At 39.8% G+C, this 26786-nt stretch overlaps 5 protein-coding genes across 6 annotated transcripts; 4 read left to right on the top strand and 1 right to left on the bottom strand.

Moving 5' to 3' along the window:
* Positions 1-899: 899 nt before the first annotated feature.
* LOC115625251 (protein enhancer of sevenless 2B) lies at positions 900-10177 on the bottom strand. Of its 2 annotated transcripts, none has more exons than XM_030520249.1 (6): positions 10002-10177; positions 8838-9080; positions 2211-2308; positions 2026-2145; positions 1796-1961; positions 900-1610 (listed from the first exon to the last, which is right to left on the bottom strand). In XM_030520249.1, exons 2-6 carry the CDS (start codon positions 8913-8915, stop codon positions 1437-1439), a joined length of 636 nt encoding a protein of 211 aa, XP_030376109.1. In that variant the 5' UTR covers positions 8916-9080; positions 10002-10177; the 3' UTR covers positions 900-1436. The 2 variants fall into 2 exon arrangements, with proteins under 2 accessions (XP_030376109.1, XP_030376117.1); XM_030520257.1 differs by having other exon boundaries at positions 10110-10125.
* A 156-nt stretch (positions 10178-10333) lies between these two features.
* On the top strand, positions 10334-13470 carry LOC115623632 (guanylate kinase-associated protein mars). Its single transcript, XM_030518077.1, has 2 exons — positions 10334-11959; positions 12018-13470. The coding sequence occupies exons 1-2, from the start codon at positions 10447-10449 to the stop codon at positions 13361-13363; spliced, it is 2859 nt and encodes a 952-aa protein (XP_030373937.1). The 5' UTR covers positions 10334-10446; the 3' UTR covers positions 13364-13470.
* A 180-nt stretch (positions 13471-13650) lies between these two features.
* Positions 13651-20696, top strand: LOC115627098 (protein lin-54 homolog). The gene is made up of 5 exons (XM_030522658.1): positions 13651-13951; positions 16737-18379; positions 18445-19451; positions 19722-19861; positions 19939-20696. The coding sequence occupies exons 1-5, from the start codon at positions 13927-13929 to the stop codon at positions 20265-20267; spliced, it is 3144 nt and encodes a 1047-aa protein (XP_030378518.1). The 5' UTR covers positions 13651-13926; the 3' UTR covers positions 20268-20696.
* On the top strand, positions 14620-16350 carry LOC115627106 (elongation factor Tu, mitochondrial). Its single transcript, XM_030522672.1, has 2 exons — positions 14620-14723; positions 14781-16350. Exon 2 carries the CDS (start codon positions 14811-14813, stop codon positions 16275-16277), a length of 1467 nt encoding a protein of 488 aa, XP_030378532.1. The 5' UTR covers positions 14620-14723; positions 14781-14810; the 3' UTR covers positions 16278-16350.
* A 2013-nt stretch (positions 20697-22709) lies between the features above and the next one.
* Positions 22710-26532, top strand: LOC115621428 (calponin homology domain-containing protein DDB_G0272472). The gene is made up of 2 exons (XM_030515083.1): positions 22710-23980; positions 24042-26532. Exons 1-2 carry the CDS (start codon positions 23959-23961, stop codon positions 26213-26215), a joined length of 2196 nt encoding a protein of 731 aa, XP_030370943.1. The 5' UTR covers positions 22710-23958; the 3' UTR covers positions 26216-26532.
* Positions 26533-26786: the final 254 nt, after the last annotated feature.

The following is a 26786-nucleotide window of genomic DNA, read 5'->3' as shown; positions in this document are numbered from 1 at the left end:
CTCATTTGTTTGTGTATGTGTATCTCTGTGTGTTTAATTTCTAATCCTTGTTTCACGTTTTTATGGGCTGTTTTTTTTTTATTATGGTTAGATACGTTGAAGCAGCAACTACTTGTTTTAGCAGATATACCTATTGTGCCTGCAAAATAGTACAAAATGTTGGCTATCAAAAACTGGTCACCTTTTATGTGTGGCCATCGTAGTGTTATAGGTGGTTAGGAATTTGATATAAAACGTTGTATTAAATTGTTGTTTAAAAATTACTTGTATTGGCAACTTCATTACATTTCTCCAAATGTTTTATTTCCGTTAGGCATAGTTGAATAATGCATAAAAATGTGCAGCTATTTGTAGAGCAAAATAAGACAAAGCTTAAAGAATTGCATATTAGTAATTTTATAGCACAGTATTATATATGTATGTATTATAGCATTTTTTTAAATGTTGGTCGTTTGTTTACAAACACAAAATTTCATGTAAGCATTACATATCAATAACTGAAAGTATAACACAATGTGTAGTTATATCTGAGGCAACTCTTTCGTGTAATATCGCATATATCATTTTTTCTTTTTTTTTTTTAAATATAATTACATGTTATAATTTATAAAATTATAAAAGCGCCCTTTCAATATGGACTTAAATGTTAACGCAACATTTTTGTTTAGAGCTCGATAATAAACTAAATAAAATAAAAACGGGCGCCAAGTGCAAAGCGCAGCGTTGCAAAATTAATTTAGGTACGCATTATTATTTAATTTAATTATGATAATTATTATAATTTTAAATTGTCTTCATTTTGAGACAGTTAGGCAAAAGTTCTTTTCTTAGTTGATTTGTTGTTTTCGTCTTGCATAAAATATAAATATAGTTGTTATTATTTTTTAAGCAATAGTTGGTTTGTTTTTACGAAATTTATTTTACCTTCACGCACACATAAACAAAGAGCACATTTAGACTGATTTACGTTAGCGTCTACGCATTTTGAAGCACAGGACAAATGTTGTTTGAACTTAAAATATACATTCATATCAAAAATTGATTGTTTACATTGTATAGTGCCATTTCTATATGTATATATGCTAATATATAGTATATATAAATTGTAGTCATTATAAGTTTATGCTGCAATCGTCGGTTTTGTGTCGGTTGTTTGCAAAATTTTCTGTTTAAAACGTAAAAAATGCATTTGGGCTTATATGCTTAATGTGTATATATATGTATGTCTGTATATAAATGTACGTCTAGAAATCGTTCTTCTTGCATATGGTGTTTGTGTGTGTGTAAATCAGTATATGTATGTATATAAATATAATTCAAATTAGTGTTCTTTTGTGTTTGTTGTAGTGCTGCGGCTGTTTTTGCCTTACGTTTAGATGTTTATGTTTCCCTTTTCACTTTTATATATGCATGGGTGTATGTATGTATCTATCTTATTATGAATGATATGGCGTCACATAAGTTGCTGGGAATATGCCTTTCCTATTGCCGATTTCGCCATTCCACCAATTCTCATCAGAGCGATCTGTGACGGTGATAACATCGCCGCGTCTGAAGTCCAATTCCCCCGATTCCTGTGGCACAAAATCGTACAGCGCCTGTACAAGCATCTGCACATGATCGGGAGAGAAGAGAAAGGGAGAGACATTATTGAAAATTAGCCAAATATGTATTATGCAAAATTTGACATAGTTTTCTCATGTGCGTCGTTAAATGTTGTATTTATAAATAAAGTTTGCGCCACATGTTAAATAGAATCTATGTAGTACATATTGTACCCATTGCTCTAACTAACCTCTTCAGGTATCATATCACGCAATTTTACATCCTGTGACCTCGACACGCTCGCCGTTCGATGATATTCGACCAGTTCGTTGAGGGAATTAAACTTTACTACCCAGAGGAAGAATTTACTTTGTGCGTCCCTTAGCACCTTAAAGTGTTGCACGCCATCGGGACATCTGAAAAGAATAGATTCAATAATCAATATACGCTCTTTTCCATGTGTTTGTATGCTGCACTAACTTGACTGATAGGGAGAAATCACCGGGACTGGATTCACTAATGCGTATTAGGAAGGCGCCTTCATGCTTATTGGACAACAGTTTCTCGGCATCAGCACGTGTAATGCGTCCATAGTACCAGCTAAAGGACATACGAATTTAGTTCGTTATTCTTTATTCTTTTTAATTCAGTTTTTCACAACTTACTCGTGATTTTTCATTTCTATATAATTACTGGGTATGAGGCCCTCTTTCCCATCACACTCGGCACGGTACCAATTAGAATCGTCCTCCATATTTAATATCTGTAAAATAAGCAACGGATGTTAGTTATGTTTCGATCTGCAGATAATTAACCAATAAGTTATCATATGAATTTTATTTCTATCAATATTTCCATCTATTCGTGGCGAATATGCTTAAAAATAAAATCGTTGTCAATTTGTTGATCTTCAAACGAAATAATAGGGAGAACATGGGGCGACAGACCACATGAAACTTCTTTTAGATTGGTGATAAACATGATAAAACGAATAAATATCGACAGCCTTTCGCCAATATCGAGATCATTTGAACCTTTTTTTCTAAGCGGACTTGTCTAGTAATTTGTATTATTAACAAGTTGATTTCAAATTTTAAATAAATCGTCCATATTTTCTGAATACATAATGAATAATTTGAAAAACATCATAAAGTAAAAAAAGATTAAATTGATTTTCGAATTTAAAAATTTTAATATTAATAAAGAAAAAGAAAGCATTACATAACGATAGAATGAAGCCTAGCCTAAATTGACAATTGCATAAAACAACTATTCTCGCCTTGTTCGGGGACTTTTGCTGGTTTATAGAGTGCTCTAATTCGATTCACAGCCATAAAAATGGGGACACAGTCATATTTCATGGCTACGAATCAATGCAAAAACTAGGTTGTCAAGGTACCTAGCGGCATAAGTACGATAAACAACTGATCTTTTCATTGTCTTGCATAGCATTTGCAAAATTCCAATTATAGCGCACAATATAAATAATCCGAACACACCAATTTATTACAAAAACAAATGATATAATGTACACATGAACTCGTTGCTTGATGAGTGCTGATTGTTTTGCAACTGACGCAATAAATTTCAATTTCTAGCGATTTCCATGTTAAAAATAGTTCAATTGTTTATTGGGTTCGCGTTCGATTTATGTGTCAACGGGAAGAAGTCTCAGCGATAAGCATGAGTCCAACAAGCTACATACACCGATAAGTGCGAGTTTCTTTGCAAATAGTCGTACAAAGTCAAAATCAACATATGAGCATAAGGTATTGATGTATGTGTATTTGTGTGTGATAAGAATTTTTACAAAAATTGTTTAGTAGGTCAAAGCAAAGCGTTTAAGGCAGACATTACAGCAGCAACAATGGCGACAACGTACGTGAATTTCTTTTTTATGTATCTATTGGATACATTTGGCTTGTGCCGAACCTATTTATCTGCTACTACTGACACAACCAGCGTCTATATATGTACAGTGGTATATAACGTATTTGATATAGTTTCAAATTATGATATTATTTTCTATAAGTTGGTGACCTGAAGGCGAAGACTAGGAAGGTTTCCAATTATTGAAGGTAAACAATTGGGGAAAGATGAATATTAATAGTGTTTTATTTGGTCTTTATTTAAGATCTGTGCTTAATGAAGTAATACATAAATTTATTTTTAAAATCAGTAAAATATTTTCTGTCAAGTACAATTGTATTTAAGAATTTGTATATATAATAATTTCATGTATCTTTCTTATTTTTTAGTTGAGTTTTGTACACGAATTATTTTAATTTTATTTTTATTAATTTTTTTCAGCGCCTTACTGTTGCATGTGTGTTTGAAAAGCACGAATTTTTTTAAAATATTAAAACCACATTAATGAATATTAATATTTTTTTTTCCAAAAATGATTGCAAATGCACATGCAAATGCATTTTTCCGGGCCTTCAAAATGTGATTTATTTCCAAAATTTTGAAATTTGGGGCTGTTTTCTTATTACAAGCCAAATATCCTCTGTTAAAAGAATTATTTTCAAATGAATATAGTTCTTCGTTTAAGGCAGATTTTCTTAACTCCAGGCAGCGGTATTCATGTTAAGTTTTATTTATAAAAATGATAGAACATAGCGAAATATTTAATAAATAAAATGGTTCGCTTTCAAATTCAGATTTTGTGACTGAAAAATATTTAGAATATTATTCCAAGCTGCCTATTACAGTTAAAAGCAGAATCAAATGTTATCTAAATGACCAATCTATTTTTTTGAAATCACTTGAATCGACCAGAACTAACTTGAAAATGTATAAGCTATTCCCAGTAAACAATTCGATTGGGAATTGATTAGCTTTCCTGCATTCTCAAATCAAGTGAATTTCTCGATTTTTTTTCGTGTATATGTACACTGTTAGTTTCGGTATGCGTGAGTGAGTGTGTGTTGTTATTATGCCGGCGCCTTTTATTTCTTTCAATTAACTGACGCACAGAACACTCGGTTACGCTCTCTCCCTCATTCAGGCGCTCTCGTTGTCCAAATATTGTTCGAATTTGATTTGCAATTGTTAGATAATCGACAGAGCAGCTTGTGAAGGGGGTTTCTTATTTGGGGAGGGGGATTTATTTTTGGCGGACTTGGCGAGGCAATCAACACTATATTTTCAAATAATTTTTATGAATGAATTCGAACTTTGCAATTGAACAGTAGCAATCAATCAAATCGAGGGCATCGGCTCTGTATTGAAACGTTATTGGAAATTTTAGTAAGTTTTTTTTTTATTTTTTGCAACAGTCCCATATCAACGGTTCATCAAAAGGTCACGACGCCTACATAAAATACGCATTTTTGTCATGGGCGGCAGATATTTCTGTTGCTTTTTTTTATAAATTTGTTTTGTTTTGTGAGTCATAGAGCCCCGAGCGAGTTTTTGGAAAATTTTTGCACGTCAGTTGTTCAGCGAATTGGGACGAACCCATACCCATGTGCGGGGGCTCCATTGGCTTCGGGGGTGGACGCAGCCTATATCTGTGATTGTGACTGTGACGGTCGGGGACTGTAACAATAAGTGCTCGTGCGACAGCTTATGTAAAGGCCAATTACACTGCCCGACACTTATTGTTATACTGTTAGTTATTGTTTTCAATTATATTTGCTGTTGTTGCCAACTATTGTATGCCCGACGTTTCGGCAATTGCAAAGCTGCATTGCATATTTAAAATTTATTTACAGCATGCAATGACTACCATTAATAAGGCACGTTCTATTTAAAATCACAAATTGAAATAGTAAACGGCAATATTTGCTATTGTGATTGAATAGAACTTTTTTTTACAAATAAATGTATCTAAAATTTTATTCAAAGAACAAATGAATCTCAGCGTAAGACTACTCCCAAGTGTGTCGCAAAAACCAAAGAGGTAGAATTTGAATACTAGGATTTTACAAATTTCAATTGCATAAGCTTGCTTGTTAAGAAGTTATTTTTTCCAACGTGACAAATTCAAAATATACTGCTTCCTTGTTTAAATACGTATTTGACTATTTATTGTTTGAAATTTACAATGCAAAGTTGAGGGAATTGAAACTGAGTATTATCTACGAAATATATTCATTGGACTGGTACTCGTATAAATAACGCTTATTGTTACCTAATACTATGAATTGAAAACCTAAACAATGGAACTGCAAATATGTCGTTACAGCCGTGCGGGTTTGTTTTTTTTTTTTTTTTGTCTATAGGTGCCGGGTAATCCCAAAATAGTTTTTACGCTTTTACGCCACCTCTACACTCCCCAAGCTTCTGCTCTGGGTGCGAATCAGAACGTACGTATCTATATAAGACAGTGGCTTTGTTAATCTTCTGATAACTGTATATTATCACGTTCTGTTTAAAAATTTTTTGAAGGAAATAATGTTTAAAGAGGTGTTTTTGTAAATAAAATAATAATAAAATAAAAACGAATAAAAAGATATGTTGCAAAAAATTAAATTTCATACAATATAGTAAACGAAACAGAAATTAAAAACAATATCCTAACAGAAATTGCTGCAATAAATTCAATTAATTCAAACGATAATTCAGCCTGAGCTCTATCGACCTGTGAGAATATTATTTACAACTGTGTGTTCGTTTCTAGTCAGGCATATTGTATTATTTGAATATCATGGCGACTAGTTATAATAATAGTACACAAATTCCAGAATATTTGTATTGTAAGGCATTACGAAACATGCTCGGTCCGTGCCGCATAAGCACTTAACATTTCAGGCAGGAATGCAAAAGTATTGTCGACATCATCGTAGCTGTGAATCAAATTAAGTAACGCCGTCAAAATTATCGCACATTGTGTGCTTTTTATACTAAACCTAAATTTGTACACGGATAGAAAAAGTTTATTTGCAATTTAATATGCGCAGTGGCATCTCGGGGGCCTTGAGATAATCGTTACAGTGGAAAGTTGCAAATTGGCACGACACATTCACTTTTGCTATTGCTGTTGCCTAAGCGAAAGTCTAGACACTGGGCATGGTTAGAACGACAAACAGTAGCTGTCTTTGTCATGATAAGCGGGAGCTTCAGATATTTTTGAGGCCACAATGCCGTTAGCGACAACATGTTTGAGTCCAGTATTGTATGGCTTGTTATAGTATTGTGTGGATCGGATGGTAAAAAATTTGGCGCATGATTCATTTATATGTATATATGCATATCGCATTTACGACTAAACTAATACCATATGTGTTTGACTTAAAAGATAAGTCGCATGACTAAGCAACAAGGCCTTCCCCTTCGCTCTCTAACGCAGACTATCTTATAAACCGGTATTTACCAGCACTCGACATAAGTTAAATGAACTGCAAGAAATGCTCATGGAGCGCCTGTTAAACTAAATGAATATTATTTCCATTATCAGAAGCATTGATAAGCAATTGCTGGCTGTGCAAGAAAAATTAGACCCTTGGTGCATTGGACGACCTTCGACAAATATTGCATCTGCCTATCTCATTACTGTTGCTTATTTTGTTATTTGTTTATTTATTAGTGTTGCACGATAAAGCAAAGTCGTTGACATCATCAATCAAAGAGCCTAGACGATATCTAGCGAATATTTTTGGTTAGCTTTTGGGTTTTTCTGCAGCTGTGAGCATAAAAACCTGCTATATGCCTAACCTACGACAAGTAGACAGCCAACACCACTAAAATAAAGCTTGCAATGCAATCTAGCAGGGGCTCCTAGGGCAGCTAAGTCAGAAGAAACCGGAAAATGCACAAAACCAAAACAAAGACAAAAACGTTTAAAGGGCCGAGCTGAAAAAGTTACCAAGAAATGTGCACCGAATATTACATACCTTTTAAGAATGTTATTACTTTGTAAAACAAATATTTATTTAAAACTATACAGAATAACAACAACTTTCAACATATTTTAAATCCAAAAAATGGATCCCGTTAAAACCAAATACATATATCTTTATCCCGTTGTTATTTGAAAGCTCCAAAAAGTATAATAGATATAAGTATTATACACATTTTATTGTTTTTATGAACTGATACTACATTATTAACAAAGTTTAAGAATAAAGAATGCATATACCCATTCTGCAATATGTACACAAATCTTGGAATAGCAAAAAACACTTTTGATCAAAAAACATACAATTTATTTCTTACTTATGAATCAAATCCACTGTAATTATTCAGTACTAATTAGATAAAGAAATGTTTACACAAAGCACTACCAAATATAAACAAATTTGCGACTCTGCATTGTAATACTTGGAATTGATTGTAATAATGATACCATACATACGTGATGTTTTATAATATATACAAATTAAAATGACGTACAACTTTATAAACTGGATGCGTCACAAACACCATGACTATGCCAAAGTGCTCTCTGCAGTCTCACTTATAAAATCTATGAAGGGACAGAACAGCCTGTCGAGGCCGAGGTGAAAGCACCAGAGAGGTTGTGGCGATGGAAGAAAAAAAAAAACCAGACTCAGACACTATTCGAATTCACTGATAGCTGATGGTGGGGCCGGGCTGTGGAAGTCAGAGCTAGAGAGCCTTGACTGCCAACTGGTTGGAATATATTGCACTCACCTGGCATCGCAAGCTCATGTGTCTCGCTTTGTCAAGCACCTTTGAACCGCTTAGTAACCGAAATCTGTGTGCCAACAATGTCTGGCTACATTTGTAACTAATACGCCAGGATTAGCAAGCATCTGGGCAAATATGCTTTAGCTTAGAAGTGGGTTAAGGCAATAACCTAGCAAGAAAGAAGACGAAGCCACGCCCCACAGTTTGCATTCAGTAGAAAACTCATCGATATGCCCGACTTAAGATGTTGTTTATTTGGTATTCAGAGTTTTTAGTTATCATGCGAATATTCATAAACATAATCAGTTGCTATGCATATTTCATGTCAACCGTTCGCTCTACTTGGAAGTGAAATGAATTTATGCACAACAACAGCAACAACACGGATGACTAGTGGTTAAACAATAACAAACGGAGCAGGAGCCCCAAGACTTCTACCATAGGTGCTAGCGGTAATTGCTGGTATGACAGCAGCGCAGTTCCTTGAACAACCAGCACATTTTTTCAACATTTTTCATTTATTTACTTTTTTCTGTTTTTAAGTTTTTGCATGGTAACAAGACATTAAGGGGTGCAGCATGGTATGGGTGGAATGATGGATGCAGAAGCTACTATACGTAAATTCTATTCTATATACATATGTATGTATATACTTAAGTATATATGTATGCTACGTACTGGTTGAACAAACTCACCTTTAGAATTTGAGTTTTACGAAAACTGAGTTCATCGTCGGCAGTTGCAGAAAAATCGTGTTTCGCAATTGCTTCCATTTTTACTGCTGTTTGTATTAATTATTAAATGTTGTTGTTTTCAGTCACTCTTTATTTTATCAGCCTTGGTTTTTATGTTTAATGGATTATTTGTTTTGCTATGATTTTATAGCGCTCTAATGGCACCATGCATAAATGTATTTGGATATTGTTTTAGTCGCTTAGCTGAATAAATAATTGAGAAATATTGGTATTATTTAGAATTATTCACGGGAAAACATTTTCATTTAAGGAACACACACGCACAGTTGAACACAGCCAAAAAGCCAGACGGATATCATATATACATAATATATGTATGTATATGTTGTATGCTAGTTCGCGTTTGCTTATTATATAAACATTAACTCATATAATTTGCTCATGAGTTTTTGAAAAATAGGCTGAAACGATATTTGTAGTACTGCGAGCGAGAAAAATTGCTTAAAAATATACCGGACAGCAACAATGCGGCAATAGCGACAGCAACAACGAAACAACAGCGAATGACAGGCGGCGACGACTGAACACTAAGCGGGTGTGTGAACGCGACTGTGCATATATATACATACGTATATATATACACATATGTGTGTGTGGGAGCGGTTGAGACAACGACATACCAGAGCAGCGTTGCCAGCAGGGCCTTTTTGTGTCAACTTAATGCATTGTAAATCGCAATGCCCAACAATTGCATATCAATAGGACCATTGCTTTAATTTTGAACAAGGTAAGTAAATAGGGGGACTGCACTTTGCAGATAAAAACATTTGGTGGATAAGCAAGATATATAGCTAACCAAAAGTTTATGTTGGCAACGCTGTTCAGCGGTGACGTTGTTGTTTGTTTTACTTTTTAGCCCCACTACACACATGCACATGCACTCCTGACACGCACACACACACACGTGCGGCCGTATTTATATACATACATATATGAGTATAGTTTTACATATAGAATATTCGCCGAAAGATTTGTTTAATTCTTTGTTATGCTAGGGCTACATATTATATTATATCTACAATATTAATTTTCCGCTACCGCTATGCTAAGTCGATCTATTTTGTATTAAAATTAATTATGTTTTAATTGCTACTCAAAATTCACTTTTATTTTCATTCTCATGCATGCGAAAAAGCGCAACGAAAGTGGTTGGATTTGGGTGTGTTCGCCAGCAATGCGGCTTGTCCTGATTGCGCGTTTTTAAATCCGCACTTAGTGAATTTACTCGGCCCGAAAAACACTTAATTATTTATATTTATGAAACGAACTAAACACGACACAAGTAAATAAGGTTGACACTGCTATCGAGTACCATTTCGAATCTATATATCGATAGCATAGCTGTCACACATTTCGATCATATTTAGGGCGCCTCGCCATTTTCAACTCAGGGCTGCATTTGTTAACGTAGCGTTCTCTTACAGAAAATTATCAAAGCGTCGGCGTCTCGTCCAGTAATTACTTCGCGGGAAAAGAAAGTAGGCGAGTTTCGCAAACAAAATTTATTGAAGACAAATTGTGCATTTAATTTATCTGTTATAAAATTACAATGGAGCGTTACAAACCGCTATACAAAGAGACAGCTACGATGTCACCAAGTAATCGCAGTATGTTTAACCGCGAGCGCCAACGCGCCGTACGTACAAAGCAACGAAACGATTGTTTTCATAGCAATCGTATTATTAGTGTAAGCCCAACTCCTAGAAAACAAAAGCCAGCGGTGGCTATAAATCAAACGGAGAAGGATACGGTAGCTATAGATCAAACGGAGAAGGATGCGGCAGCTTCTTCTGCCTTGGCGAATAAGGAAAACCAACCGTCTGAGACAGAGACAACAAAGGACGCAAGCGCAAACACTAAGACTAAGCTGAGACAGGATAAATTTATTCAGCGCTATCTTGCCTGGAAGGCAGCCAAAAAAAGGAATAAAGCTCCAAATGCGAGTTCGGATAAGGCGCCCTTGTTGCCAACTTCAAAGCAAAACATCTTGGCCCACAAAAGCGATATATTCAAACCACCGGCAAACCTAAAAAATCCCGTGGCAGAAGCATCAAAGCGTCGTTCTCTATATGTTGTAATTGAACCGAAGCCAAAAGAAAAGACTGGACTATCCCAAAAAAAAACGCTTCCTGCTAATACGTTGAATTCCCATGCAAAACCAACATGTACTGCGGTTTCAAAGCCAAAGCCTTCTTCAGCAGCTTTGTCTTCAAAAGCGAAGCCTTTGTCAGCGGCTCCAGCTCCAAAAGCGAAGCCTTTGTCAGCCGCTCCAGCTCCAAAAGCGAAGCTCCCGCCAGCCGCAGTAAAATCCGTCCCAATAGAAGCAAAAGCATCAACAGGTAAACAGCAACGGCCTCCTAAGGAACCAGGCACCACCTCCAGCGTTGGTCCATCTAAGCTGAAGACGTCATCAAAACCTGCGACTGCTAAGCCTATTGTAACTGCCAAACCTCCGCCGCCAAATCTAGTGACACAGCCCTTCAAAAGCAATACAGTGGCCAGCTATCCCAACATAGTAAAACCCATTCGTGGTAGAGAAGGCGGAGCCGCCGCTAAATTTAAGACTTCGACAAACAATGCAAAGGAAACAGGCAGCATAAATGGACAACCAAAAACGAAAAAGCTAAGCGTTCGTATGAAATCCAAAAAGGGAAGTGTAGTCACCAAAAAGAAGACACAACTTATGCTACCACAAATAAGAAACGAACAAATGCCAGAAAATACATTGTCTGCTCCTCCAGACACCCCATTTGAAAGCGACAATCCCTTCCAAGATCGTGCAACTTCTACGCAAATCAAATCGAACAGCGGCTTCCAAAATCTTTTTGCCAGCTTTAAAGAAATTGAGGGCATCAGTCCAGTGGCTAGAATTGAGCGAGCACGCAGCATAGAATCCTCTGCCAAACGTCAGCTCTTGCCCTCACAGGAACAGCAGCAGCTACAAAATACCAAACGGAAATTTAATTTTACGCGTTACTCTGGAGCTCCCATTGTGGAATCACCAGCAGCAGTCGATGAGCCAACTCTGCAGGCTGGGTCACCGCCAAAAGACAGCAAGACAGGTGAGTAGATACAATTTATTGTACCTTCTGTATTATTAAGACTTGATTATATTAACAGCTGCGGAGGAGAAGACGTTACTGCCACAGACGCCACCGCGTACTTCGCTTTGTGAGCCGAACTATTTGAGCCCCTTTGTAAGTGTTTCCCGAGGTAAGGTGAATTCTCGAAGTGAGCGCGAGAAGCGCAACAGTATGTATCTGCCAGATCAGGAGACGCCGTCAGACCAATCAGAGGTACCGGTTGCTGTGCGTCGAGCTCTTGAGACTGTCGGCTACTTTCGCATTCAATTGGATAATGAGACGAAACGCTTGCATGCTTTGTGTGACGAATGGGAGACATATAAGAGTGATCATGAGGTACAGCTTGCGGAGAGCGGTGGTATGGATATGATCAATGCCGCGATTGGGCAAACTAAACTGCTGACAAGCAAAAAACTGATGCAATTTAGAAGTCTAATCGATCGCTGTGAAGCAGGAGCCACGGGTGTGGGTGCGCGTCCGGATGATGGCAGCGAAGACACAAAACCAGTGCAACCTGAGGACTTAGAGGGATGGTGGGACATGGTGCGATTGCAGAGCGATAATGTGGACAAGCGATTCCAAAACTTGCAGCTTTGGAAAGCCAATGGGTGGACGGATCCAGATGCCATTCCCACACCGGTGGTCAAGCCTAAAGCGAAAGTAAAGTTGGCAAAGCAATCGAAAGCAAAATCCAGCACAAAACCAAGCAGTAATATAAAGCAATTTCTACTTAAAGCTTATGCCGAAAGGCGCAAGCAGCATACCAATGGAACTAAAGAACATCTCACAGCTGGAGTAAATGATAAAGAAGCGGATAATACAGTTTCCTCAGATACGCTCTCGAACAGACGATCCCAACGTCTTTCCGAAGGCGATCGCTTGATCATAGTCCGCGACCGCAGGTCCTTCTCGCCTTCACCCACTGTGCTCAAAATGTCAAACGGACGTCGTGCTTCAATGGCAACTGGCGGTAAAGCTTTACTGAAAACCACTCTAAAAGCGTCAATGGAGCAAACAAAACATTCAGTTGTCTCGACACCTCCATCAACGCCTGCGCCAGTGCCTATACTTAAGACGCCGGGTACTGCGAAACGCGAACGCGGATTACGCAGTGTTATATTTAGTGCCAAAAAGAAGGTTCGCAAATTTCAGTTTACATTTGATGAGGCCAACGATAATTCAAGTGGCGAAGATGCGCTCACAGGCGGCGACCAATTGGAGGATTTTGAGGAGGAAATGTCTCTAGAAGGCGCGAATCACCGGAACTCCACAGACCAAGCGCAACAGAGTCAAGAGGGAAATGGAATTGATGTAAATACATCGCGTACATATTCGCTCCGCAATCGCAATATAAAATTGCGCCCATCATCAGAGTTTATGTAAAATTAGTTTTTTGTTAAAGATTTGTAATTAATTATTTCTCTCGTTCATGTTCTTTATTTTGATATTGAATTGGCATTTTTAAAAATAAATATTTTTAAATGTAAAAAGCTTCTTATTTTTGTTTGTGCTGGTAATCGGTTGCGGTTGCTACTCTGTCGTAACTATCGATAACACAAATGCAGTCCTTGGCGTGAGGAACTGCCAACTTATCGCAATGGTCCATATCACTGGCTATTTCTCCCATCAATACCAACATGCATTCTAGTTGATTTAAATTCAAAATCAAATCAATTCCACAAATTTATTGTGCTTAATTGCATTCAAAGTGTACACACGGACTGGAAACGCATCGTGTTTACTTAAGAAGTTCAAGTGACGTTTCGAAAATTGCTATATTGCGTCTTTTCATACTGTTGGATTGTACACTGCGCTCCCTGGTCATTTACCAGGCAGCTAAAGATTTGTGTTTTGTGTTCGCTGTGGTCGTTCTACTTACCGAAGTAAATAAAACGAACTTTTAGGACAAACTGATAAGGAATTATAATAGCCAGAGGCGCATCACGATGGATACCAGTGCCGATAATCTGGGTAAGTCCACAAGGCTCAACTGTATTTTTCATATTTCAAATTGAATTTTCAACCTCTGCTAGCAGTCCAGCGTGTACTTTGCATGGCAGTTGGGCTGCGCAGGCAGCACGCTGGCGCGCAAATTCTTGGATAACGCATGCTGAGCTGTTGGCAGGGCAATTTCGGTTTAAAAAAGATTTTTTATATATGCCAATGGGGTATTGTGGCGCCGTCAACTTTGCATAACATGCAATGTGGTGGGCACATTGGGTAAATAGAAATTGAAATTTCTGCTTGCGCTGCTGACGAAATGTACCCTATATGTGCTTTTAACGACGTGGGAAAACATACCAAAAATATCCCCGCCAGACTTGCCACTTTTATGAGTATATATGCGTACTTATGTATGTGCTTGTATTTACTTGGGGTACAGTCTGTGATATTGCCTCGCCGTATGCTATTGGAAAACGGAACATAATTTATAAATTGTGCATACAGTTTGAAAGTGATTTAAGTGAGCTAAATTTATTGTTGGATTGTCATAATCTTGTATCGAGATGTTATTGTTTTGTGGACAAAGCGCGCATAATAATTTCCCTTCATTCGTTGACATACTTGCCACAGTGCTGAAATTGGACAAGCGAGTGGTAACACTTTTCCTCTAGTGCTGGCAGCGCGGTGCATTAGCACATTTTGAGGTTTACGCAATTTTGACGTTCCGTAGGCTGTGCCGAGTTTTTGACCTGCTCGTAAAAGTGCATTATTATAGTCAAACTGACAATTAAATTCATTTGTAAGTAAATTAAATCATTGCCAGCAATGGCCAACTTAAGAAAAATCATACTTGCAGTTACTAGAGACGGTCAAAATCAACAAAGCCATGTCCTTTGCATTTGCTGTTGCCGTTCGTCAGGCTATTGCCGGCGGATCCATTGCATTGCGCTGCAGTCGGCGGTCAATGAGCTCAGCCCGACTATTACGCACAGCAAGATTGGCGTCCTCTGGGGCGCTAAGCCGGAATTGGCAGCAGGGTAAAAAACTGGTGGCCACCACGGGAAATTTGCAGCAATATGTGCGCGAGTATGCGGCCGAAAAGAAGGTATTCGAACGTACCAAACCTCATTGTAATGTTGGCACCATCGGTCATGTTGATCATGGAAAGACCACGCTAACTGCTGCCATTACCAAGGTGTTGGCAGACAAACAATTGGCTGAGAGCAAAAAGTATAATGAGATTGATAATGCGCCCGAGGAAAAGGCGCGCGGTATTACCATTAATGTGGCTCACGTTGAATACCAAACAGAGACGCGTCATTATGGACACACGGACTGTCCCGGACATGCGGATTATATCAAGAATATGATCACGGGCACTGCTCAAATGGATGGCGCTATACTCGTTGTTGCTGCTACTGACGGTGCTATGCCTCAGACACGTGAGCACGTGCTCCTGGCAAAACAAATTGGTATCGATCACATTGTGGTATTCATCAACAAGGTTGATGCGGCCGATCAGGAAATGGTGGATCTCGTTGAAATGGAAATACGTGAGCTTCTGACTGAAATGGGCTACGATGGGGAGAAGGTACCAGTGGTGAAGGGTTCAGCTCTGTGCGCATTGGAAGACAAGAATCCCGAAATTGGCGCAGAGGCTATACTGAAGCTGCTTAAGGAGGTCGATAGCTTTATTCCGACACCGGTGCGTGAGCTGGACAAACCATTCCTCTTGCCAGTAGAAAATGTGTACTCCATACCCGGTCGTGGTACTGTCGTAACAGGTCGCCTGGAGCGTGGTGTTGTTAAAAAGGGAATGGAATGCGAGTTTGTTGGCTATAACAAGGTCCTTAAGTCGACAGTCACTGGCGTCGAGATGTTCCATCAAATATTAGAGGAGGCGCAGGCTGGCGATCAGTTGGGTGCTTTGGTACGTGGCGTAAAGCGCGACGATATCAAACGTGGTATGGTTATGTGCAAGCCGGGCAGTGTAAAGGCGCTGGATCAGCTGGAGGCCCAGGTTTACATCCTGTCCAAGGATGAAGGCGGCCGCACCAAACCCTTCATGTCATTCATTCAGCTACAGATGTTCTCTCGCACCTGGGATTGTGCGGTGCAAGTGCAAATTCCAGACAAAGAGATGGTTATGCCCGGTGAGGATACCAAACTTATCTTGAGACTCATCCGACCCATGGTCATGGAGGTTGGCCAGCGGTTTACACTCCGTGATGGAAACTTGACGTTGGGCACCGGAGTGGTCACAAAATCATTGGCTGCACTGACTGAGGCGCAGCGCTCCGAGTTGACAGAAGGCAAGAAAGCGCGCGAGAAGAAAGTGGCCGCCAAAAAGTGAATAACATTTTGGGTTCAGCAATAACAACAGAATGAGTCAGTCGTAAATAAACAAATACATATATTTAAGCACTTTTCATGCATATTTTTTAAGTGTTAGTCCATGGTGCTTGTTCTTTTCATGTAATGCGCCGATCTATATAATAAAATTGGAAATCAAAATAACCAAATCCAAAATATGTACATATGCAGTTTCCCTTTTTTAAATCAGTAATTCAGTGTTAAGAATTTCGCTCACTGCTCAGTGCTGCCACTGAGTAATGTTGGTAAATGTCGCTATTCATCCACTTTGTGCGCAGCTGGTACACACGAAATGCATTTTTGAAATTATATTTGTAAAAGATTTTGTAAAATATTAAAATGTTGAATTCTCGCTTGGTAAAATCTCCCGGTATATATTGCATTTGTTTTCGTGCGACTGGTTACCTTTATTTTTTAATTTTTTATGTATTTATTACAGTGCCTCTTGACGATACAACGACACTGCCTGAATTCAGTTTCGATGATTTATTGGAAACGAAGCAGCTCCATACAGAACACGTTAACGATGATGATGATGAGGAGTTTGTAAAAGAGCCGGCTACTGAGACGCTTAACACAAAGCAGCCCAAAATATCACACACTCTGCAAATATTGGAGAACAAGCGTTTGCCAACAATAAAAGTAACGGCCTCAACAACAGCAACGACAGCAGCAACTACAACATTAGGTACAAGACCATTAATAACTGATATAAAGGTTTTAAAACCTGTTCAAGGTGCGCGGCCTCTAAATCCTATCACCTTGTCCAGTGGAGGAACAGCAGTCAAAATAGCTGGGGGAGCAAACAGCCCTAGTTCAGCGCCCACAGTCACCAAAGGTTTAAGCGGTGTGACACAAATTAAGACCAGCGATGGCAGAGTAATCTTTTTGCAAAAGGCACCGCCAAAAGTGGGCGCCACAGCAACAGCATCAGTAGCATTTCCAACTTCGACGCCCAAAGTTGTGGCGGGAAAAATAGTACCACGGCAGCCATTGACGCTTCCTACGGGCATACAAAAAGCAATGCTGAGCAAAGGCGTTACCATAGCACCGACAGGCCTGGTGAAGGCTGGCATGCCTTCTTCGTCTGGCAGCAAGACCGTTACGATCAAAGGCATAACACCCATTGCTAATGCAAAAGTGACCAGCAGTGGGATAAGAACAGGAGCAGCCACAACGGAAACAATGAGCACATCCACGGTTATAGGAGCAGCGGGCCGGAAAACTATTACTGAAGCATCATCCACACCAACTACTCTGTCAAAGATGCCCATTCAAATGGTACGAACTGCAGATGGCAAGCTCATTAAATTAAATACGAGTATGGTTTTGAGCAAACAGGCTGCAACGAACAGTTCCACAACAGCAACAACAACAACACCAGTTGCTATTAAAACAACAAACACGGCTCTTACGGCGACGACTACAACACCCACAACAGCAATCAAGCTTTCGCCAAATAATGTGGTAATCACCAAAAAAGTGTTAAACGACCCCAGTGGCAGTGTTGGTGGACAGGTGGCTATCAAAACCCCTACAAAAGAGTCCCCCTCGGAGTTACATAAAAAGCAGGCAACAACGGGCAGTCCAAGCTCCAGCAGTCCCTCCACTGACACCACCACCACCACAACCACTTCGCCAGCCGTGCCAGCTGGCAAAATGTTACTCCAAAGCTCGACAGGCAAACAAATTGTCGTAGCAAACAAAAATATTATTAAATTATCCCCAAAGCCAGGAGCAACAGGCGGCATAACCAACACCAGCGGCTCTACTTCCAGTGCTGGCAGTGGAGCTGTGCACGCCATTCAGGTACCCGGCAAGAGTTGTGTGCAATATGTGCGCGTGATGACCAATAAAGTTGGCGCAGCCACGCCTACTTCAAAGGTGAGCACTTCTACGACTGGAAGCAGCAGTAGCAACAACAAAGTGTCTAGCTCTGGTCCACAAAAGGTGACGCTAGTGCGGCCAGGCACATCGTCTGGAGCTGTTAACAGTGCAATTACTGGCCCCACTAAGTTTATGGTGAAGCAGGCGGGCGGCAATATAATACCGTTGTCAAATGTGCAGGGCCTCATGTCAAAGGTAAGCGAGAATTCACTCTATTGTGTAATGAAATGCTGAATATACTTATAATTGTTCCTCTTCAGCGTCTTCTGAGCTCTGCCGCCAGTCCAACTTCAGCAACCGCAGGGACTAGTATTTCGCCAGGAAGTAGCAGCAGCCGATTGATTGCTAAGACGCCAGTCAGTAGTCTGGATGCCGCACGCAAGCATAAACTTAGCGATCTCAATGTACAGTTGAAGCAGTTGACTGCTGATGATGCCAGTGATGGCAGCGACGCTGGGCCGGATGCCAAGAAGGCACGCTACGTGTTGATGATGCAGAAGAGCAAACAGCAGCAGCAGCAGAAAATGCTGCAAGCCCGTGCTGGCGTGCAACGCGCTACGGTGCAGGGCGCCGGAAATGCCGCCGCTTCGAGCATCACCAGCAATAGCAGCAACGCTGCTGGTAGGACTACAATACTGGGAAGGAAGGTATACAATCTGGTTAAGACATCGGGCGCCAATGGCGTGAAGTATATGATATGTAATTCAAACACTGGAGCCAGTGGCGTACCGCGTACCTTGTCCGGTGCCGTAAAGCGACCATTAAGCTTGGCCGAGGCCAAGCAACAGTTGCGCTTCAAACATCTGAAGGCTGTACATCTGCAGAAGATGCAAGGCCAGCAAAAGATGCTGCGGCCTGTATCGCAGCTCCAGAAATCGCATCAACAACAGCAGCAACAGCTTAAGGATAAAGAGAAGGAGCAGAAGCAAAAGCAGCAGCAACAACAGCAGCAACTGGAACAATCCAGTACTAAACCAGCGCCTGTCAAACCGCTTTTTGACATACTTAAGCCAGCCGGGAACTCTGCGGCTGCCGCTGCAGCTAGTACTGCATCCAATCCAGTCGATGCATTGGGTGCATTGGCCAGCAGACGAAAGCATTGCAATTGCAGCAAGTCGCAATGCTTGAAACTATATTGCGACTGCTTCGCCAATGGAGAGTTCTGTCAGGACTGCACTTGCAAGGATTGCTACAATAATCTTGAGTACGAGGATGAGCGACAGCGTGCTATACGCAGTTGCTTGGATCGCAATCCTAGTGCTTTCAAGTGAGTAACTATTTCTTATATTCTCTATTAATCTCGGTAAAGGCTAAACTGATAAAGAGCTAGCAATTTAGAACAGAAATATGCAACTAATATACATATGTACATATGTTAACGACTGTCTGTGCGTCTGTATGAGTATCTTTTCTATACTATTCTATCTATGATATCTTTTCTATTTGAATATCTTTCGATATGGGTAATATGTACCCTACGCCCTAGACATTGAAGCAGGCATATGCACATGTCTGAATGTTTCAAATTTAATTGCAGACCCAAGATAACAGCACGAGATCACGGGGACATGCGATTGCATAACAAAGGCTGCAACTGTAAGCGCTCCGGCTGTTTGAAGAACTACTGCGAATGCTACGAAGCCAAGATACCCTGTTCCAGCAATTGCAAGTGTGTCGGTAAGTGCAAATAATACATAAATTAAAACCGATTCGGCTCTAGCAGATATTCATTGGAATTTTTTGTTTGTTTATAGGTTGTCGAAATATGGAAGATCGCCCGGATGTGGATTTGGACTCGTTGGATGCAGTAACTGGCGAAATCAATAGTGCAAGACAAAGTAAATCTATGAATGGCCTGATCGGCCAGGAGAATCGCACCAATGCCTACTTGACGGACGATGTCGTTGAGGCCACGATTATGTGCATGATATCTCGCATTGTTATGGATGAGAAGCAAAATATGCCGTTGGCAGATACCGAACGGGAGGTGATGGAAGAGCTCGGAGAGAGCCTGAATCAGATTATCCTTTTTGCTAAGGACAAAAACGACACGTCCCAACTGGACGACCCCAAGTCAGCTTAGAGCTCTATATCGGTGTATATTTTTTTCTGCACCAAATCATTTTTATTACACTTCATTGATGAATTAGATTTTAAGTGAGAAAAGTCTTATAACAACCGAGTCCATTGACACTTCAAAAACGTATACCTTTATATCATTATTATCTTTCCTTTTTTGAACTTTTTAAAAGTTGACCCTATTGTGTGAAGTGAAAACAATTTGATTATGGCAATAGTATGCCTTCGTATATACATATGTAAATAAGTTATAAATAGCCATATACATTGCACGCTCGCGGACTTAGTAAATTGCAAAATAGCAAATCTTTTAAGAATTAACTGATTGACTAATTATGTTGGAAACTAGTTATTAAAATGAAACACCTTACACTCGATGTTGTTTCTGTATATAATCGTGTTTAAATTAAATAAAACTATATTTAAAATTGTACAAGCGTATTTTTTTATTTTTTCGCCCTGCGAAGAGTTTTTATGGGGCCCTGTACTACTTTCCCTGCCACTTGACCTTGTTCTGATATTCATGTTTATATGCAATAGAACATTTTTAGGAAACTGCCTGGTAATGAATTGTTGGTCGTAGTAAAGAAATTTTATTGGCCGCGTATTTCTTTGTGTTACATTCATAGTTTAGTTCAATTACCCCAAAATATCATCACTTAAATAGATATCTCGGTTTTCAGTTTGTTGTCTCTAGATCTTTTATAGATCTAACAGTTTATACTATACTAGTTCGGGCTGAAATTACTTCTTTTAAATTCTTTTGTGAAACCACGATTTACTTTCCAATTGAATAATAATAAATCCCGATGTTTAAAAAAGTATACCAAGTCTGGCTCTTGTAAATATTTTATAAAATAGCTGAATTACTGGAATTATGTAGACTCTACATTGTAGAGCATTGCAAACTTCAATTCGTTTAGAAGTTTTTTATTTTTTCGCTGAAAATGAAAATAGTTACTCCACAGTAATAGCTGTATAGTAGTATCAGCCGGGTATAGTCTTATATCTGCTCTTGGTCGGCCAGACTGCTGAGTAACAAACACCATGTGGTGAAAAAAACGTCTGTTTTCATACGTAAAATGAGTTCTCGTTGATTCCATATAGCTTCTGTATGTGTTTTCCAAAAACAAGATTATGATAAATATTGTCAACATTCCATTAAAAATACATAGTCCAAGAGTAGTTTTCGAGTGTAGCTTGTTTATTCACCAACAACTTCAGTTACATATTTGTTATTATTTTTGTTTCTTGATGTACGAGTATAGTATTAACTCAACGTGCCTGTAATTTAGGTTTATCCATCCAGCTTAGTTAGCAAAGGGCAATCATTAAATTGCCATAAATACATACAGTAGTGGTGTACAATAATACGCTATAATATTGGTATTTTTATAATAACTTTCGAATTTTTGGTTTCTCCCGTAAACTCCACTCTACATTTGGCATGACACGACATGACATGAATAGACAATTTTCTGTTTTCATTAAATTTATGTTGCTTTCGTTTCGGAGTACAAATGTGATAATTGTTTACGACCGACTATAAAGTTTTCCACATATAGTTCATATATAGTGCGAATATGTATAGTATATATTTATTTGTATTTATATATTCAGCTAGATTAAGATGTATGCGTTTAGTGTTTGAAATAATTTTGACTAATATGCTCGCGCTAAACTACAAAAAATCAATGCAATACATAATTGGTTATTAATGTTCCAAATACTTTAGAGAGAGAGTATGTGTGTTTGTTATAAATTTACTTGTATGTTTCAAATTTCTACAATAACCATTAAATGCCTATTCAAATACTGTGCACAAAACGTGTGTCGCAAATAACAGCGCTTTTTTTAGTTTATACGAGTAAGCTTTTATGTATATTCTAATATATATAATAAGTAAGTAGTAATAGGTTGATTTTTGTCGCACATATTATATTGTTAGTGTATGTATATCGTATATTGTGTTATAGTAAGTTTGTTTGACCCCATACCAGCGTTTTTGTTGTTGCTGCAGTGTGTTAATAATACAGCGTTTGTTTAAAGAATATTTTTACAATATGCTTGTATAACTTGAATGTTTAACCATACTGGACATACTCGTATATGTATATCCCTATATATGCATGTATGTTTAAGTGTTTACATTTTTATAAGCTATATTGTCTAATTCACACATTAATATCGACTGCTAAGCCGTTATATGTAGCATACAAATTGTACTATAAATGTATAGCGTAGTTGCTATAACATGCACAACAACTTTGAAAACCGAACAAAACCTACATATACTCGTATGTAGTTGAACATACAGTTTATACGTATGTGTATATAGTATGTCTACATAGAAGTTACAACTGTATACATATATGTATGTATTATGTATTTATTAGTTAATTTGCATACCCTGTACAATGCTCTTGCTTTTGAACCATAAATATTTATAGCATGATGTAGGTATGTATGTATATAACTTTGTGTGCGTGACTGTGTGTATGTGATTGATTGCATTTTGCAATTCTTAAAGGCGTACAATAAAATCAACAACGCAAAGCGTATGGATAGTTTGCCATGATGAGCTATTTTCTTAGATTATATTTATTAGTATACTTGTATATGTATATGTTTACATATAGGGTGTACGTGAACTACAACAATGAAACAACAATAATCAGCAAGTATTTCAGCTATGCATATTTACAGTATTTCAATATAACCTCTTTGTATACCTGCGATTAACTACAAAATGTTTCCAGTTCTTATTACAGAGTTTTCCAATTTCTCTTAACATGCGCTTTATGGCATGCGCCTATAAATTGCTACCCCTGGCCTCTTCAAGTTAGGTCCGTTTGCAATAAAAGTTTCAGATTTTACATGTGTCCTGCTTGACACACAACGCGTGGAGGCACTTGCAGCCATTCAAGTGCCTCGCGGAAGTACCCGATCAGGTATATTCGTAGGTATACCACACATTCTTTGTTTTGTTAATGAAAAAAAAAAATGCTGCAAATGAAAACATTGCAATCTGTAGGCGCATGCCTTGCTATAATTATTTTCTACAAGTATTTCCACTTTCAATATGCCTAGATCTATAGTATAGTATTTCCCTCATTGTGTCAGATAACTTGTGTGTGCTTTTTTCAATGCAACAATTTTACAAAGTTTGCTATAAAACTGTATAGCTCTTATATTATATAAATGGAGAGGCTTTCTGAAATAGAGTTTAACAGGCTATCGGCTTGGAAAGCACAAATTATAGAGCTATTCAACTCGTTAACGATCTGTGCATATTTTAGGCAACCTGTTAACCAAATATTCAGTAACTCTCCTAATTTGAAATCAAATGATTAATCAATGCCTAAGTACTAATTAATTTGCTAACAACTTCTATAGAATTTAAATTGATTTATTTAAAGAAGGTCAATGAAGGACTCCCAACGAGCCTTCAAAGTGCGCTGTACGCATGTTTTGTCCCATTGCCGAAGGAGTTTTGATGTGTTCCGTCCCCAGAGAATCATCTCTAGCTGCTTGCCCCAAAGAAACTTAGTTCACATGTGTGTACTCTATTTGGTTTTGAAAAAAAATGAAAATTTGTTACTTTTCTTTGGACACGCTCATCACATTTAAAATCCCTTGCACGATTCGATCGCTAATTGAAATTATTTAGATGCACCAAATTACAATTACCTAGCATGAATGGTAGCCGAAATTTGTGTGAGTAGATCAGATTAGCGTTTGATTTACGTATAATAATCCGCCCCCACTTATGCCCCAGGCACCCTGGCCGAGAAATTAATGAAGCGGCGTCGCACTGCCGATGTCTTTGAGAGAGATCCATTCAAGGTTCAATCGTATAACTTTCGCTACGCCGAGAAACCCAACTATCCAGTGCAGCAATTTCCCCGATCAGATGCAGCATCATCAGATATTCTGGGCCAACGTAGTACGGAGAAGAAGTTTGAGGTCTTCTACCACAATCCAAACTTTGTGAAACGCGAGCGCGAACGCGAGCAGCCGCCTAGTAATCCGCAACCATCGAGTATTTTCCATGCACATCGTCGCCGCAAATTTCTGAATGATTTTCAATGCGTCAATACAACCATGGGAAGCAGACGTAGTAATATCCCACCTATGCCGGATCTATCGAAGCTTAGGAATAGCAATACTGTGGCTGCTCTGCCACGTCGCATGAAAGCATCTGGTCCCCCCCATGCCGATGGCAATGGTGGAAGATCGGGAGTTGGCGTGCGCACAGCCTTTTTAGGTTCTGGGGGCGGCCCTCTCTCTGTAACTAATTCGCCACTGCTGAGCAGTTGCTGCAATCGTGGCGACTACCTGACCTGCAGGCGTGGATCCAGCAGCATGGTTTTGGCGCACCGCACCAGTAGCTGCAAGCTAGCCCAGCACAAACGAAACACCGGGTCCCCAGCTCCAGCCCCAGCCCCAGCGACAGACAAGCCGAGCTGTCGCTTCAATCTGGGTAACAAACGGACCTCAACTACGCTCTTTGCTCGCTCCCAATCAACGATGCGACCACAGGGAGCGATGGATGCGGCACAGGGAAGGCGCTCCACACAAGCAGTGCTGGGGCCAACCCCGAGCAGCTGCTCGGGCTGTGAAATAAACATCAACATTAGTTCCATGGACTCGGATGACGAGGGCGAACAGGTGCGCATCAAAATTGAAGCGGATGCGGCCTGTCTGCTAAATAACACGGACAAGGCAACAGAGAAGGATTTGAAACACGGCGAGAAGCCACAGTGTTCCAAATCTGTCGCCTCGTTGATAGACATCGACAAGCGGTTGTCCAAGTTTTGTGTGGGGCGTGACGAGTTGCCTACGTATAGGGGACGACCATGCACTGATCCCTTGGTCGTGCGTCGGGTTCAGGAACAGCGAAGGGAACGGCTGCGTGAGGAACTTCGACGTGAACGTGCCCAATTCGATGATCAGCAGCGGGAGCTGACGGCAGAGCGCCAGCAGGCCCGTCAACGTGAACAAGAGCGAGAGCAACTGCGTCAAGCTGAGAGGGAGCAGGATCGACAACGTCTGCTCGAGCTGGAAGCTGAACGTGAGCGGGACCGGTTGCGTGAGCTGGAACGGCAGTCACAGCGACAGCGGGAGTGTCTGCGTCAACTGCAGGAGCGTCTTCAATGGGAACACGATCGCTTACCATTGCGTCCAACAATAATGGCAAGCCAGCCGCACAGCCAGTTAGTTCCCAGACGGGTGCTCATGCAGTCGCATTTATGCAGGCGGATGTCGACTGATCGTCTGCCGGGCATGATGCCGTTGCGCGCGTTACAGAATGCTGGAGAAGCCCCGGTCATACCGCTGCCAGCACCATCGCCAGCACCCAGACCAGCAGCACGTACGCCCAACGCTGATATGCGCATGCAACGGCTGCATAGTTCGGTGCAGAACCTGCAAAGCATGCGGGGTCTGCCGAGCAGCGAGGATGGGGACATATCGCTGGAGCGACGTAGCTCTGGATCGTCCAATGTCAATGAGCTGGTAGGAATGTCGACGGAGTCGGCTGTGCGGGGTCGTGGCGGCAGCAGCACTTGCGTCTATCGACGACGAGCGTCCGGAACAATGCTGCCCGAGCCCAAGCTACTCAATGTGCACAGGCGCAGTCCCTGTCCCATGTCCCCAAATGATGTTCTAGCCAATGCGACAAGTCCTTCAAATCCACCGAGACGATCGACTGCGCCGCATGCGCCCATAACAACACGCATTAATAACATGCCTATACGTATTACCACAACACAGCCCCCGGATGATGAAGCGGATTTCTCAGTAAATCAGATTCGTGTACCCAACTCTGCGACAGGACGACGACGCAGTCAAGTGCAAGACCACTCAGAAGATTCAACGGCGGGCCCATCATCTCCGTACAATGTGCACATTAATGTTTATGCGGATAATCTCCGTATGATGCGTTTGTGAGTACCGAAGTGTGAGAACGGCTATAGGATTTGCGTAGAATAGAACCGTATGTGCACCGACGTCTAGACAACTGATCCGTATTAATAGATGTAGGGATTCAGAGCTGTCTAAACGTTGGTTTACACACGCTTCGCACTACGAACCTATTAACTTCAAGTGGCTCTCCTATGTTCGTGCCAACTCGGCTTTCTCGCAAATGTTTTAACTAGCGTCTAAATTAATGGCGTTCTATTTTCTTTTGGCTAGTTTTTTATAATACAAAATTTTTGCTTGCAATTTAAATTGGCCTAAAATTAAACAAAAAATTACGAGTTTTAGTTTTTTGTCTTTAAACACCACTTCAAATTAGATAGGTTTGTGGTGGATGGTTCTGGAGATGGTGGAACCCACTAAATGGAAAAATGAGAAGAGAAATTGAACTTATTTAGGTTGGAGAAACGCAATTTTCTCTTTCCGGCAGGAAGTTTAGAAGCCTAAGCAGAGGGGGAGTTCGGAGAAAATGACACATAGTTTTCGTTGACTATGTTCTTGGGACTACACATTAAATCAATGCAATGAGGAACATTTACAT

The sequence above is a fragment of the Scaptodrosophila lebanonensis genome, unplaced genomic scaffold, assembly GCF_003285725.1.
Source record: "Scaptodrosophila lebanonensis strain 11010-0011.00,11010-0021.00 unplaced genomic scaffold, SlebRS2 tig00000001-arrow-pilon, whole genome shotgun sequence".
NCBI lineage: Eukaryota > Metazoa > Arthropoda > Insecta > Diptera > Drosophilidae > Scaptodrosophila > Scaptodrosophila lebanonensis.
The sequence above is the reverse complement of the archived record's forward strand: the minus strand, read 5'-3'. Positions and strand labels throughout refer to the sequence as shown.

What these genes read in the sequence shown, in the direction of transcription:
- LOC115623632 (XM_030518077.1), top strand. Translation starts at nt 10,447, where the DNA reads ATGGAGCGTTACAAACCGCTATACAAAGAGACAGCTACGATGTCACCA. An exon ending in GCCAAAAGACAGCAAGACAG is followed by an intron (nt 11,960 to 12,017) that starts GTGAGTAGATAC and finishes TTATATTAACAG; the next exon opens with CTGCGGAGGAGAAGACGTTA.
- LOC115627106 (XM_030522672.1), top strand. Translation starts at nt 14,811, where the DNA reads ATGTCCTTTGCATTTGCTGTTGCCGTTCGTCAGGCTATTGCCGGCGGA.
- LOC115625251 (XM_030520249.1), bottom strand. Translation starts at nt 8,915, where the DNA reads ATGGAAGCAATTGCGAAACACGATTTTTCTGCAACTGCCGACGATGAA. An exon ending in ATAGAAATGAAAAATCACGA is followed by an intron (nt 2,146 to 2,210) that starts GTAAGTTGTGAA and finishes TATGTCCTTTAG; the next exon opens with CTGGTACTATGGACGCATTA. An exon ending in GATTTCTCCCTATCAGTCAA is followed by an intron (nt 1,962 to 2,025) that starts GTTAGTGCAGCA and finishes TATTCTTTTCAG; the next exon opens with ATGTCCCGATGGCGTGCAAC.
- LOC115621428 (XM_030515083.1), top strand. Translation starts at nt 23,959, where the DNA reads ATGAATGGTAGCCGAAATTTGT. An exon ending in GAATGGTAGCCGAAATTTGT is followed by an intron (nt 23,981 to 24,041) that starts GTGAGTAGATCA and finishes CTTATGCCCCAG; the next exon opens with GCACCCTGGCCGAGAAATTA.
- LOC115627098 (XM_030522658.1), top strand. Translation starts at nt 13,927, where the DNA reads ATGGATACCAGTGCCGATAATCTGG. An exon ending in TGCAGGGCCTCATGTCAAAG is followed by an intron (nt 18,380 to 18,444) that starts GTAAGCGAGAAT and finishes GTTCCTCTTCAG; the next exon opens with CGTCTTCTGAGCTCTGCCGC. An exon ending in CAGCAATTGCAAGTGTGTCG is followed by an intron (nt 19,862 to 19,938) that starts GTAAGTGCAAAT and finishes GTTTGTTTATAG; the next exon opens with GTTGTCGAAATATGGAAGAT.